Genomic DNA, 13,982 nt, shown 5'->3' on the forward strand with positions numbered 1-13,982 from the left:
GCCCGAAATTTCGGAAGAAATCATGTTTTTCATAACAAACTTCGGCTGAGATGTTATGACGTGAATATTTGTAAGTACTATTTTTAGCGCATTAGGGAGACCCTATTTAATCTACTGTATCCTTGAAATTTTTACAATATTATGATTTTTTAAAATTTTTAATGGGTTGCTCTTAAGGTTATCTCGGTTTTCAGCCCGAAATTTCTGAAAAAAAATCGATATATAAAAAAAATCGATTTTTCTGCCCGATGAGTATTGATCTCGCACTTCGCCATGTAAATTGCAAGAAGCTTTAATGACGTTGTTTCGATATGACGTCATTTTGGTGAAGTTGTCGAAAATATCCTTTAGTTTTGAAGTTAACAAAATAAAATGCCCGAAATCCCATTACTTTTTGGTATTTTTCAACGTGCGACAGTTGATCAGTGTAATAAATGTGCTTTTTCACTTTTCTGTGAATGCAACTGGTTTAGTCTTTATGCGCATTCGGTGGAATTTATTTTGCAAAAACAGGTTGCTGTATTCTCGCAACAGGTCATATGTAATTATGTTAGTCCCGAAATGACCTAGTTTGTGTCGAGTGGGCGTTAAACCCCATCTCTCTCTCTCTCTCTCGTACCAGTTTTCTGAGTAAGCTGGCACGCAGTCTGGTACATCGAGTCTACGAGGTCTTTGTTGATCATGTGACTAATGTAACATGCGCATTAAAGACGGTGACATTGGGCGAGGTTTTATGCGTCATCGCAAGAAAAGTGAACGATTTAACATAGTCGGTCATTTCACGATTTAAGTTAAAAACCTCCAAAATGAGTGAAGAAACGCCAGTGTATGAAAATGATCAAGCGAATGGAAGTAGTGACAATCCAAAACAAGACTTTGAATTGTACATAAAGGTTAGTAATTCGACTATAGGCCAAAACGGTATAAATATACACACAGGGTCAGGGGTGTGTACGAATATTGAATAGTTTATATGGACAGTGATGGCGAAACACCCTTCAAGTCAACAAGATTTCATTTCCGTGGTGAAGATATTGAGACACCAGAGTTATGTCATAAAACTTGCTGTATTTTCCGCAGTATTATAAATTTTAAGAAATGATGTCTTTTTAGACTTAGAATAAATCCAAAACGGTGGTTTGAACGATGTGGATTTTTTAAATTTACGTGGGGTGACAGGACAGGAGTGGAGGATATATTTACCTCACAACCTACTGGTTTCAATTCAAGAATTTAATATACTCCACAGCGGAGAGAAACAATTCAACACGATTTTGTCTCTTCCGCTTGCTTAAAATGAATCACCATAAAATATTCTATTTATAGACATAGCACCGGTATTACTAGGATTAGGATGGATTACACGTCTGCATGTCATTTTGGAATTACATTTCGGACTCGAAAATAAATGACCTCAACGTATGAACTTGAGTAGGTGACGTTTCAAACTCAGGAATAAGTTGAAAGGAAAGGTTGAACACGTTCTGTCAAATAACATGCCATCAAGTAGGATTACATTTATAATATGTCATTTCGGTCCCGCGTCATTTCGGACTTGCAACATTTCGGACTCAAAAAAATATGACCTCGATGTTTCAGACTCGGGAATAAGTTGAAAAGAAAGGTTCAACACAACTGTCAAATCAATCTATAATAAAACAAAAGCGATTTTATAAAAAATAACATGCAGGTGCAGGTAAAATTTACGGCTCGCAATCAAGTACAGCACGTGGAATCGTGGATTACGCACCGTATAGTGCTCTCAAAGGAACTGCAAATTTTTCAATGTTGAATGTTTATAAAAAGAATGATTTATTTCTTTGTATATGTAATATGTATATAAAAAGTAGCCGATGAATTTATTAGAAATTGGCAATTTCAAAACACGAAAGAAAATATTAACATGAAACCTGTGGTTATTAAAAAGACTCTACCAAACGATAAAAAATAGTTGCCCTTACGGTTCTTTATCATCGCTTCCCTTAGAAGTAATTTATTTTTTTAAAAAAAAGAATAATATGCTTACAAATTTATTTCAAAATGACCTACACAAAAAAGGTAAATATTTAGTCGACATGCACTGTTTTTATAAGCCCCTAGAATTTTTTACCGATAATCCGGAAGCTACACGTTGACATGCATTCCTCGACAAGCTTGCTGTAGATAGCAGTACCAATTGATAAATTAGTGCTTACAAAGGAAACTCTTTTTGGAAAATATTAGAAATGGCAACGATGAAAGTGGGTAATTAAAGCTGATTAACCAATAATCCCTATGTTCTAGTTCTTTGGGGGACGAGAAAAAACGTGAGTTGTCAATCAGCGATAATGGTGGCCGTGTGTTGATTCTGTTATTCCGACTCACGTAAAAGACACCTAAGGCTTTCACAATTATAAAAACATTAGCAGCAGTATAACTAAATATACACAGATTTTCAACAATATTATATTTTTAAGTTCAATACTCGCAGATGAAACAAAACAAAATAGAACAAGCCGTGTAAAATCAGTGTTATCTTTTTATTAGCGATCTCAAGAATCGCTGATCAATTAAATAAAACAAAACAACTATCGGACTCACATAAAACAAAAAAAAACCCCAGATGTTACAAATATATCACACAAATGTTCAACAGTCTTTTAAAGATGGGTTCCCGCGTACAAACTGGGTGATTTAATGGTATATATGGACTAAAAACATATTCAAACTAATTAATTTGTCATAATTATACTTCAAATCCTTCTCAAACATTGTAATTGCGAAGGAATGCCCTGCTATTAAAATTCGATCAAACCAGGTCATGTTTACGTCACGTCTTGGAAATCAGAGGAGAACTCATTGCATACATAAGACGATGTTGTCTTTAATAGCTTACTATTTATTACAAATATCGAATCCTAATTAAATTCTCGGATTATCCACTACCCTCGTCTTTTTCCGTCATTTTTATCTCAGAAAGTGTTGTACGTCTAACGCATAAAGTTTATCAACTTGTACATCAAGCGCTCAATGTTCGCGTGTGACCTTTGACATCACGCGTGCAGAAATTCTTAATCGTCGGGCTGTTGATTAGGGGAACCCTTACATTTTTGTCCTGTATACGCTCCATAAGTGTTTTTGGGGAATCCAGTATTTTTCTAGTAAGATTGGATATCTCTACTTTCCATATGTACCAAAATTGCCATACTTTTATTGGAAGTAACCACCCGATAAATACTTTTCTGGGAACCCATCTTTAATTATTCATCCGAGTCCGAAATGTCGCCAGGCTGAGTCCGAAATGTCGCCAGGCTGAGTCCGAAAGGTCGCCAGGCTGAGTCCGAAAGGTCGCCAGGCTGAGTCCGAAAGGTCGCCAGGCTGAGTCCGAAAGGTCGCCAGACTGAGTCCGAAAGGTCGCCAAGTAAAGTCTGAAATGTCGTCTGTGTTAAGTCCGAAAAGTCATCTGTGTTGAGTCCGAAATCACGCGAGCCCGAAATGACGTGCCAGAGGCGGGTTCAATGGGGGGCACGAGGGGCCCTTTTTTACTGCTGAAAGTGCCTTTTCTCAGACCCAAACACACCAGTCTGGTCTAATTAATGCTTCTACTTTCAAACAAATTCTTGTTGTTTAGCTGACGGTGCCCTTATCCTATAGAGTGACTATAGACAGACATCTTGTGGAATTGGCGGTGTATACACTCATGCCCATCACCGACGCGCATGAGTGCAACTTGATGTAGCATTGTTTCATGTGTGGACAGTGCAAAGTACAAGTTACAAGGCTTAAATAGTGAAGTGGCTAGGGAATAGATTCGTCTTTTTTCCCATCATAATGCCTCACTCGCCTTGACAATTTTCGAGTCGCATGTTCAACTGGCTGTTTTGCTCGATTTTAAGGCTCTTTTTCAACGATTTCCGAACGTTTACTTAGACGAAAATATCAGCCAAATAGCTCTTGGAATGGCTACAGATGCAAGGAAATGATGGATAATTTTCTTCCCTCCCCCACAAAAAAAATCTTCTCTCAGCGGCGTACCCCATCTCCGCGGTCAGTGCCCTTATTTTGCGGCACCCCCCCTTTTCAAAATTCCTAGATCCGCCCCTGCGTGCTACCTCAAGTACAGCACGTGGAGTCACGGATCACGGCACCATAGACCTCTTTGAGGAACAGCAAAATTTTCAAATGAAAAGAATGTTTCATTTCTTTATATCTGTAATAAATAAAAAAGGGCAGGGGCTATTTGCCACATGTGGTAAGATAATTCGGAGACCATTTGCCACATGTGGCAAGTCTCCGTATTGCAATTATTAACTGATTTATGACAACATTAATAATATCTTAGAGTAGCCAAAATTTCAAGCACTTCCAGTCAGATTGTCACACATTTCATGTGGCATGACTGCAGGCCGCAATTACCAACAGATTTCGATGAAACTTTGCAGAATTATAATTACATTATATAATATCTCAGAGTGGGCAAAGTTTCGACCACTTCCGGTTAGCGGTTTTCGAATTATCAGGTTACCACACATTTCATGTGGCACAACTGCAGACTGCAATTATCAACTGATGTCCATGAAACTTACAGAATATGATAACATTAATAATATCTCAGAGTAGGCAAAGTTTCCGCCACTTCTGGTTAGCAGTTTTCGAGATATCAGGTTACCACACATTACATGTGGCGCGACTGCAGACCGCAATTATCAAACGATGTCCATGAAACTTACAGCATATGATAACATTAATAATATCTCAGAGTAGCCAAAATTTCGACCACTTCCGGTTAGCAGTTTTCAAGATATCAGGTTACCATACATTTCATGTGGCACGACTGCAGACCGCAATTATCAACCGATGTCCATGAAACTTACAGCATATGATTACATTAATAATATCTCAGAGTAGCCAAAATTGCGTTTGTTTTAATATGACTACTCGAATCAATAATAAAGTGTTGTTTTAATTGTTGTTTTAATAAATTGATAAGATGTGTTTGTTTTGATATGCATCTGTTTTCTTTGAAATAATAAAGTGTTATGTACTTACGCGTAGTATTTTTATACGCCCATGTGGACGTATATTGTCGTCGCCCCTGTCTGTCCGTCCACAATTGTTTGTGAACAGTATACAGGTCAAAATTTTTATCCAATTTCGACGAAACTTGAAATATAGGTTTATCACCCTAAGATCTCGGTTCCTTTCGATATTGGCATGTATCGGACTGTAATTTCATGGATTATGGCCCCTGATTGTACGAAAAATCACATTTTTAGCTTGTGAACACTGTAGAGGTCACAATTTTTATCCGATTTGGTTTAAACTTGAAATGTATGCTTATAATCCAAAGATCTTGGTTCCTTTCGATATTTGCGCATATCGGGCTGTAACTTCCTGAATTATGGCCCCTGATTGTACGAAAAATCGCGTTTTTAGCTTGTGGACCCTATAGAGGTCATAATTTTTATCCGATTTAAAAAAAACGTATTATTATATCACCGTTGCACCCCAAGTACGACTGAGTTCGAATTTCGTGAAAATTGGACCAAAACTGACAGACAAAATGGCCGCCCTTCGTTCTCAAATAGCGTAAAAATATGGTACATCAAGGTTGTGGACACTATAGAGGTCACAATTTTTATCCGATTTTGTTCAAACTTGAAATGTAAGTTTATAACACAAAGATCTTGGTTCCTTTCGATATTCGCGCATATCGGACCATAACTTCCTGAATTATGGCCCCTGATTGTACGAAAAATCACGTTTTTAGCTTGTGGACCCTATAGAGGTCATAATTTTTATCTGATTTAAAAAAACGTATTATTATATAACCGTTAAACCCTAAGGACGGCTGAGTTCAAATTTCGTGAAAATCGGCCCAAAACTGACAGACAAAATGGCCGCTGTTCCTTCTCAAATAGCGTAAAAATATGGTATATCAAGGTTGTGGACCCGTTAGAGGTCACAATTTTTATCCGATTTTGTTGAAACTTGAAATGTAAGTTTATAACCCAAAGATCTGAGTTCCTTTTGATATTCGCGCATATTGGACCTTAACTTCCTGAATTATGGTCCCTGATTGTACGAAAAATCGCGTTTTTAGCTTGTGGACCCTATAGAAGTCATAATTTTTATCCAATTTAAAAAAATGTATTATTAAATCACCGTTACACCCTAAGGACGGCTAAGTTCGAATTTCGTGAAAATCGGCCCAAAACTGACAGACAAAATGGCCGCCCTTCGTTCTCAAATAGCGTAAAAATATGGTATATCAAGGTTGTGGACCCTATAGAGTTCACAATTTTAATCTTATTTTGACAAAACTTGAAATGTAAGTTTATAACCCAAAGATCTCGGTTCCTTTCGATATTCGCACATATCGGAACGTAGCTTCCTGAATTATGGCCCCTGATTGTACGAAAAATTGCATTTTTAGATTGTGAACCATATAGAGATCATAATTTTTATCCGATTTAAAAAAACGTATTATTATACATGTATCGCTGTTACACCCTAAGAACGACTGAGATCGAATTTCGTGAAAATCGGCCCAAAACTGACAGACAAAAAGGCCGCCCCTCGTACTCAAGTAGCGTAAAAATATGGTATATCAAGGTTGTGGACACTATTTTGTTGAAACTTGAAATCTAAGTTTATAACCCAAAGATCTCAGTTCCTTTCGATAATCGCATATATCTAAGGCCGTGTTGAATTGATTCCTTGTTTCTCCTGCCACCACTCAGGCAATCATGTGCGGTAGTGCGGTAAACACAACACAAAGTGGGTTTCAAAACACAAAGTGGTCTGGCATAATACCTATATAGTCTGAGGGTTGTGTACCGTTTTTAATAATATTATAAATAATCTAGTTATATTATTGGTTAGAATAAAAACACAGATAATATTTAATTAAATAAATTTAATAACAAACTAAAATTTGGTAACAAGTGGCTTCTTGTTTAACTTTTTAAAAAATGAAATAACCATATTTTGATATAAATTTTCCGTATTCTTGTGTTAAAATACAATGGAAACATTCCAGTTAGACGATATTTGATTCGCTTGTTGAGTTATAGATGGTTTCGATAATATCATCGAACATGAAAGTGCTGGGAATAACCACCTAAGTCGAGTCGTGATAAGTAAATTCGCGTACCGGTCGGCCTAATTTATTTATTGATGTTCAAGGAAATAATAGTGGTCCCGTTTGTTCGTTCGTTCGTTAAACTCCACAAACGAGCAAACGGGGCCACTATTATTTCCTTGAACATCAATAAATTAGGCCGACCGGTACGCGAATTTACCTATATCCCGGCATAGCTCACCATTTTGTAAGGCGTGCGTTATTTATTACACAAGATATGATTGGGTAATACTTGAATAATAATGACGTGTTATAATTTTAGCCAATGGAAAATTGATTATTCAGGTTCGCGGTTGAATATTAGCGATTGTCTTACAGTTTATAATATGCTTTCTCATTAGCCGAAATGACTGCTACACGCGCTATTTTGCGGAATTCATCCAATCATATACAGTGTAACTTATTCCATAGTATGCGGGCCCCTACATGTGTATTATCAACCGGATCCATTCACTTGATTTGATATGTGTTTATTCGGTGCAATGCCTATTTTCTGTCTTGTCCGCAGGTTTATCTTGTAGATTTTTGTTTTGCGTGTAGTGCGGCCCCCTGCACTTACTTATTTAGTTCGTAACGAGGAATAAACAACGAGAATTGACTTCGGATGTTTGGTAGAATTTTATTTAGATGTTATTAACGTAATTTTTTGAATATTTTTTTTTGTGTTAAAAACATAAGCGCACGATTTTCGGGGTCCTCGACCTAAGCGCGCGGGCGAGGAGAAACAAGGAATCAATTCAACACGGCCTAACAGTAACTGCCTGACTGTACGAAAAATCGCGTTTTTGGCTTGTGGACCCTATAGAGGTCATAATGTCTATTCAATTTTAAAAAACGTATTATTATATCACTGTTACACCCTAAGGACGGCTGAGTTCGTATTTTGTGAAAATCGGCCCAAAACTGACAGACACAATGGCCTATAGAGGTCACAATTTTTATCCGATTTTGTTGAAACTTGAAATGTAAGTTTATAACCCAAATCGGTTCCTTTCGATATTTGCGCATATCGAATTGTAATTTCCTGAATTATGGCCCTTGATTGTAGGAAAAATCACTTTCTTTTTAGCTTGTTCTCTATCCATCTCTCGAAAATGTGGGCGTATCCTGCCTGGCAGCCGCTGGTTTCATCATGAAGCCCATCAAAGAAAATCATTTAAAACAACGATAACTGAGTAGCGATTAATTCGTATGTATCTGTACTCACCCGGGTTACTAGCTGCAATATTTGTAGCCGTGATTAATTCTTAAAAACGGCCACAATTGATAAACTATTCGAGGCTATTAGCAAGTAAAATTAGGTTCAATTGCAAAATAATCACAGTTTGCATGGAAATAAGTAATGTCACAAATAGTGAAGAGTGGAACACTGAAATCTTATCTTACCAAACAATTATTCTGTATTTTCGAGCAAAACGGAAGACATCAGTAGTGGACAACTCAAACCAATAATAAAGTGTTGTTTTAATAATTGATAATTGTGTTTGTTTTAATATGCATCTGTTTTCTTTGAAAAAATAAAGTGTTATGTACTTACCCGTGGTATTTTTTTCATCATGAAGCCCATCAAAGAAAAACTATTAAATTGTTGATGTAATAACGATAAATATTTGCTAATATGTACTTACCGGCAGCGGACATTGTTAAGTTATGTATATGCTCACCTATAAATTATTCGCCGCATTGTATTGTAATTTAAAGTGCACATAAGATGGGCTTGGAAAATTTTGGATATGTGTAGCCAATGGTTACAATATCAGCTTTATGGCAAGTTCACACCAATCTGATTGAAATTAATTCAGTTATCTTCACTCAAAGTCGTAAAAATGGACCTCCCATAAAAACGACTTTGCCAATTATCGAAAACACTCTTAATCCCCTCAGACGCCAGTGACGTCACAGTGACCGAATGCATATTCGGAATGTTTATTCCTTAATTACCTATATACAGCCGGCGTGTGTACTCATTAACGCCTGACTGGTTCCTTAATCCCCCTTAGTTCCTTAATTAACCCTCTCGTTACGTAAGCGCCCGAAACCGCCCGTAACGTCCTGTACGGGATCGCCCGATGTCGCCCGAAATGACGGTCGGTAAAACTCGGTAATTTTCCACTCGGAACAAAACTCTCACGTGACTAACGACAACTGGAGTGTACTGTAAACATAGCAGTATTCAAAATGGCGGCCTCCGTGAAATTTTTTATATTGAAGAGTTTTGTGTAAAAATGAAGGTTTTTCGTTGAATTTTTGAATGGCGTCATCGGATTCAGACGGCGATTTTAATGGATTCGATTCTTATGACGTTGAATGTGCCGAATTGAAGCAAAAAGAGGTAATAAATGACCGTGAATTGGATGATAATTTTGACGATGAAAGTGACATTGAAATTGAACAAGGACTGGAATACGATTCGTCTGGAGAGTCTAGCAGCGAAAATGATGACTTTGAGGACATATTAAATAGGGACGATCTCGAATGGAGTCAGATTACTCGCAAGGTAATTATCAAACGTTTTTCGGCAAAACAAGGACCGACTAATTTTCCAAATGTAGGTCAGATTGACATAGTTGATGGCGCCGGATACATGTATACAACAGATTTACCTACTATAAATAACATAAATCCAATCCATTGAAGTCGCCGCCCGAATTTGATGATAGCACCCAGAAACTCAACAAAAAATTGTTTATTTTTGTATATTGAGCTTTTTCAATGGAATACATGTTAACACCATTAAGCCTTAAAAACTACAGCTTTGTACATTATTATTAAGTTAAATAAGTCAAGGTAAGCAAAATATGTCGACAACCTAACGGTTTCCTCCGTCGCAACAATCACAGTACGGTTGACGACTTTGTTACTCTTTTACTAAAATGGTTGCCATTTTTTTATTTACCATCAGATTTTCAAAAATATTGTACCATTGTGAAGGAAATTAAATTCTCCTTAAAATGAAATTAACTTGTCAGATTAATTTTGAACTTTGTAGCATTAAGTTTTTCTCCAAAGGTTATCTTGAAAAAAATTTCAAATTTTTTTTCAGATACATCTTATGATACATAAGTAGTGATGAGAGATGCATATTTCTAGTTGACTCCATTGGAAAGAGAATTCAATTTCCTTTCAGAAAATCATAACTTGTCTTCTTTGAAAGTTGATAGGTTTTGAGCTATAATCACATGAACATTTCGCATATTTTTTCGACGTTTTTTCTGAATATTGTCAGGATTTGGCGTCATACATTATAAAACTCACTAGTAATGAAAGGGTTAAATAAAACAATTGACTACGGAATAATTTGTTTTGTAATTCATATTAATTTAAGATTCAATTTAGAATTTGTTTCTCATGACAGCAATTTTAATACCCTCTAACATCGTGTGCAGTCCAATTGATTAGAGATACATTTTCGTCAAAAGAGTATTGTGGTTCTAATTTCCCCGAGTAAAAAAGTACAGGGGTAAAAAGATGTGGTCACGCAAATTGTATCATAAAAGTCAAACATGAATGAAAAGCGATTTGTAAATGACGATCCGTTATCGTCGTACGGCGGATTTGACTTCATTACTCTGAAATAGACCGTAGAAATGAATGCGAAAAAATATCTCAATATACAGTACAAATAAATTTTGTTGGTAACCATCTAAATGGAATAACAGACAGATTGAGAAGTGTCATCTAACTATCTTTGTGTATTGATAATAATAGTCATGTCGTTAACATCAGTCATTAATTAATCAATCCGACTAAACTTATACAGACTTGGGGGTCATTAATTAATTTACATCTCGGTGTTAGCAGTGATTATTAGTGGGATTAAGAATGCTGATTAGGTAATTATCTTTTTTACGCCGGCCAGATCAAAGGCATCACTCTAGGTGGAACGTGTGCGTAGTACCTACAAATGAACTAATGGTAGAATCGTACTCATCAGTTGTTTATATTTATTATTTAATTTTTGTGTTTGTGTAATCAAGTAGCATCGCATTATTTGTTGACTGGCGTTTAAACAATATTTAATTGACTTGATATGAAATATTCTTTATAATAAAAGTATTTACAATTGCATTGACAGTTTAATCACTCACCAAACGGCATCAGGAACTCCGCGTATTTAATATGCATGTCCATGAATCATTCTGAACATCTGAGACACGCTACCTGCGGAGAAGTATCTCAGACCCAGTCAGTAGCCATGATATCCATATTACGTGATCTACACATCACAGGTCATGCCATTGGCGTCAATGGGTCATGAGGTCAACATTGTAAACAATAGGTTTATCTTCAGCATTGTGTCCGTCGCACCCATAAAGACTATATAATTCGTACAGTCCCAACATGTTCTCTTTTCTTCCAATGATTTTTCACAAAAATAACATCTACAACTCATAGAATTGACGTTGTCTTCAATGACAGCGTCTGCTAGGGTTGTTCATAGAGGCCGCCATATTGCACTATTTTGTGCGTGGGTCGAGTCTATTTCAGATATACACAATCAATTCTGTTTATGTTTTTAGCGTTGGGATTGACTAATAGTTAATGTGTCTCAGTTCTAAAACAAATATTTTAAACTTTAACGCAAATTTAGAAAATGCCAAATTCTGGCTGGGATTACTGAGCAAAATGGCCATTTACTGTATACGTGCGAAAAAAAAGCTAGCCACCAATTAATTTTCGTACGTTATTTGCGTACGGTCCATGAATCCTATGGAATTTTCGCGCCAAAGTTTAACCTTAGTAACTACGCCCGTAGTGCATAGAACCGTACATGGCAATACGATTCCCAACGTTGATTGGCTGAGAAATGAGGGCGATCTATGGATGCTCATCGGAAAATTCCATATTCGCTGTGAATTTCAAATTGAGTTACGATACAAGTTGTTCTTTGTATATAGATACGGTTATTATTATTATGTATAGCTAATAATGAATATATCAACAATTGACTGGCATCATTTGTATTTCTGTACTTAAGTTTGGGATATCCGCAAGTATTACGGGGTTATCCAAATTACCGGTAAATGCGCTAATTGCTTGAGTCATCTTCATTTGACACGTGGCCTATTTAAACAAAGGCAGCTTAAATTGATCTACGGCATGATACAGCATTTTAAATTCACTCTAAAATATTCCAATCACAAATGTCTAATCTATACCAATGAAAGACGATAATTCGGTGATTATGATTAGGCCAGTCACGTGGTAATTGGACCGTCAATAGACAGTTGCCGTGTGTATTGATAGTGCTATATTGTACAGACAGTGAGATATTGTATAGATAATGTATATCCTATGTGTAGTTCCTGTGACGTCACCAGCCAATCAACCGGATTAAGGTCGTAATTGAAAAATCGAAAAGCGTTTTGGCGTGTCGGATACTTAAACGTTAACAGCGGACTTAATTTTAATCAGATTGGTGTGAACTTGCCGTAAAGTTGATATAGTAACCATGGGCTATACGTACATTAAATTTAGATTTTTGATCTTACGTGGTCTTTAATTATAAATAACATATTGTCTGTATTATATTTTTAAAATGAATAAGTCAAGCCTTATAATATAATTTTATTGGTCCGAGGGGTCGTTTGGGTTGATCGGAGTAGCAAAGATAATATGGGTCCTATATTATGCAATATCGATGCAGGTTTAATCACGAAACTTGCGTGTACACCGTCTAGTATAACTTTCGAGTTTCTAGATTTTAAACGTAAACAAATATGTATAAGCTTAAAGATTTCAGTTACATGTACACAGGGTACATGTATATGCAATAGGAAATAGGAAAGTTGGACGTGCAAATAAATGGAATCATTCAGAAAGTACTCAGAATAAGTAAATTATAACTGGGTGAAGGAGAGAATTAACACATTCGTGATCATTGTATGCGCATGTAATGTACACGTCTGTGTGCGTGAAATGGCTTTATTCAATATCTGCTTCCACCGAAATTGGGCGATATAAAGTAGATGTATATTGTCACAGCACGGCAGAGATTTTTCTACGGCTTCGCAAAATCCCGTAAGAATATTCCTTGGTTGAATGCATGTAAATGTACAGTATTATATATATGTATACATAATTTGTAAAATAACAAATACATGACGCTGTCACTTTTGTGACCTTCACAGTGTACCCCCTCCCACCTATATCCTTTTAATGCGTCATAATACATTATTATCATATACTGGTGACAGTCAAGATTTGCTAAATACTTTTCGACGAGTAACACAGCGTAAGAATATAGTTCCAATCTTTTGGCGCGTTTCTGACCACGTGACTTTCAGTTAAGCGCACTGCGGAGTGATTTATGGCACTGTGCTTTATGGATGGTTGATTTAGATTAACTAAAGCTGCGAGTAATGAAGTAATGTGAAAAAGATCATCGTATATAATTTAAAGTTTGGATTTGATAGCAGACAATAATTGATGGATTACATCTAATAGACGAAGATGAAATGATACGTTTAATAAAACGTAAATTGTTCATAGTTTGCATACATTTTGGCCCCACGTAATGCATGTATACAGTGCATTAGAAAAAGAATCCGACCCTAGCTTCCTCGCCAACAGTTAAAATACCTTGTATTCAACTAAAATAAATTACTTTTTTTTTCAACATGCTTAAATCGGGATAATATCGGCACTCGAGCGATTCACCGTGTTCCACCGCGAAACACTGTAATACACCGCGAAACTCCCTATTTCGCGGTGATTTGGCTAGCTGGCGTTTCGCTAGCGATTCTCCAAGATTCCGCCACGGAACAGGGAATTTTTACGCCGTATTTCGCGATTCTAGTCCCAAACTCCTGCAGCGTAGTGTATGGCCCCTGATTTTACGAAAGATGGCGTTTTTAGC

General features: G+C 36.5%; 1 protein-coding gene across 1 annotated transcript in view; it reads left to right on the forward strand.

The window, feature by feature from the left end:
- The first annotated feature begins 693 nt into the window (after positions 1-693).
- LOC126811251 (chloride intracellular channel protein 4) overlaps positions 694-13,982 on the forward strand; it is a 47,106-nt gene continuing 33,817 nt past the window's right edge. Inside the window, exon 1 of the mRNA XM_050536831.2 lies at positions 694-893. Coding sequence (XP_050392788.1) covers positions 807-893 — 87 coding nt within the window. The 5' untranslated portion in view covers positions 694-806. The remainder of the gene's footprint in view (positions 894-13,982) is intronic.

The sequence above is a fragment of the Patella vulgata genome, chromosome 2, assembly GCF_932274485.2.
Source record: "Patella vulgata chromosome 2, xgPatVulg1.2, whole genome shotgun sequence".
Lineage (NCBI taxonomy): Eukaryota > Metazoa > Mollusca > Gastropoda > Patellidae > Patella > Patella vulgata.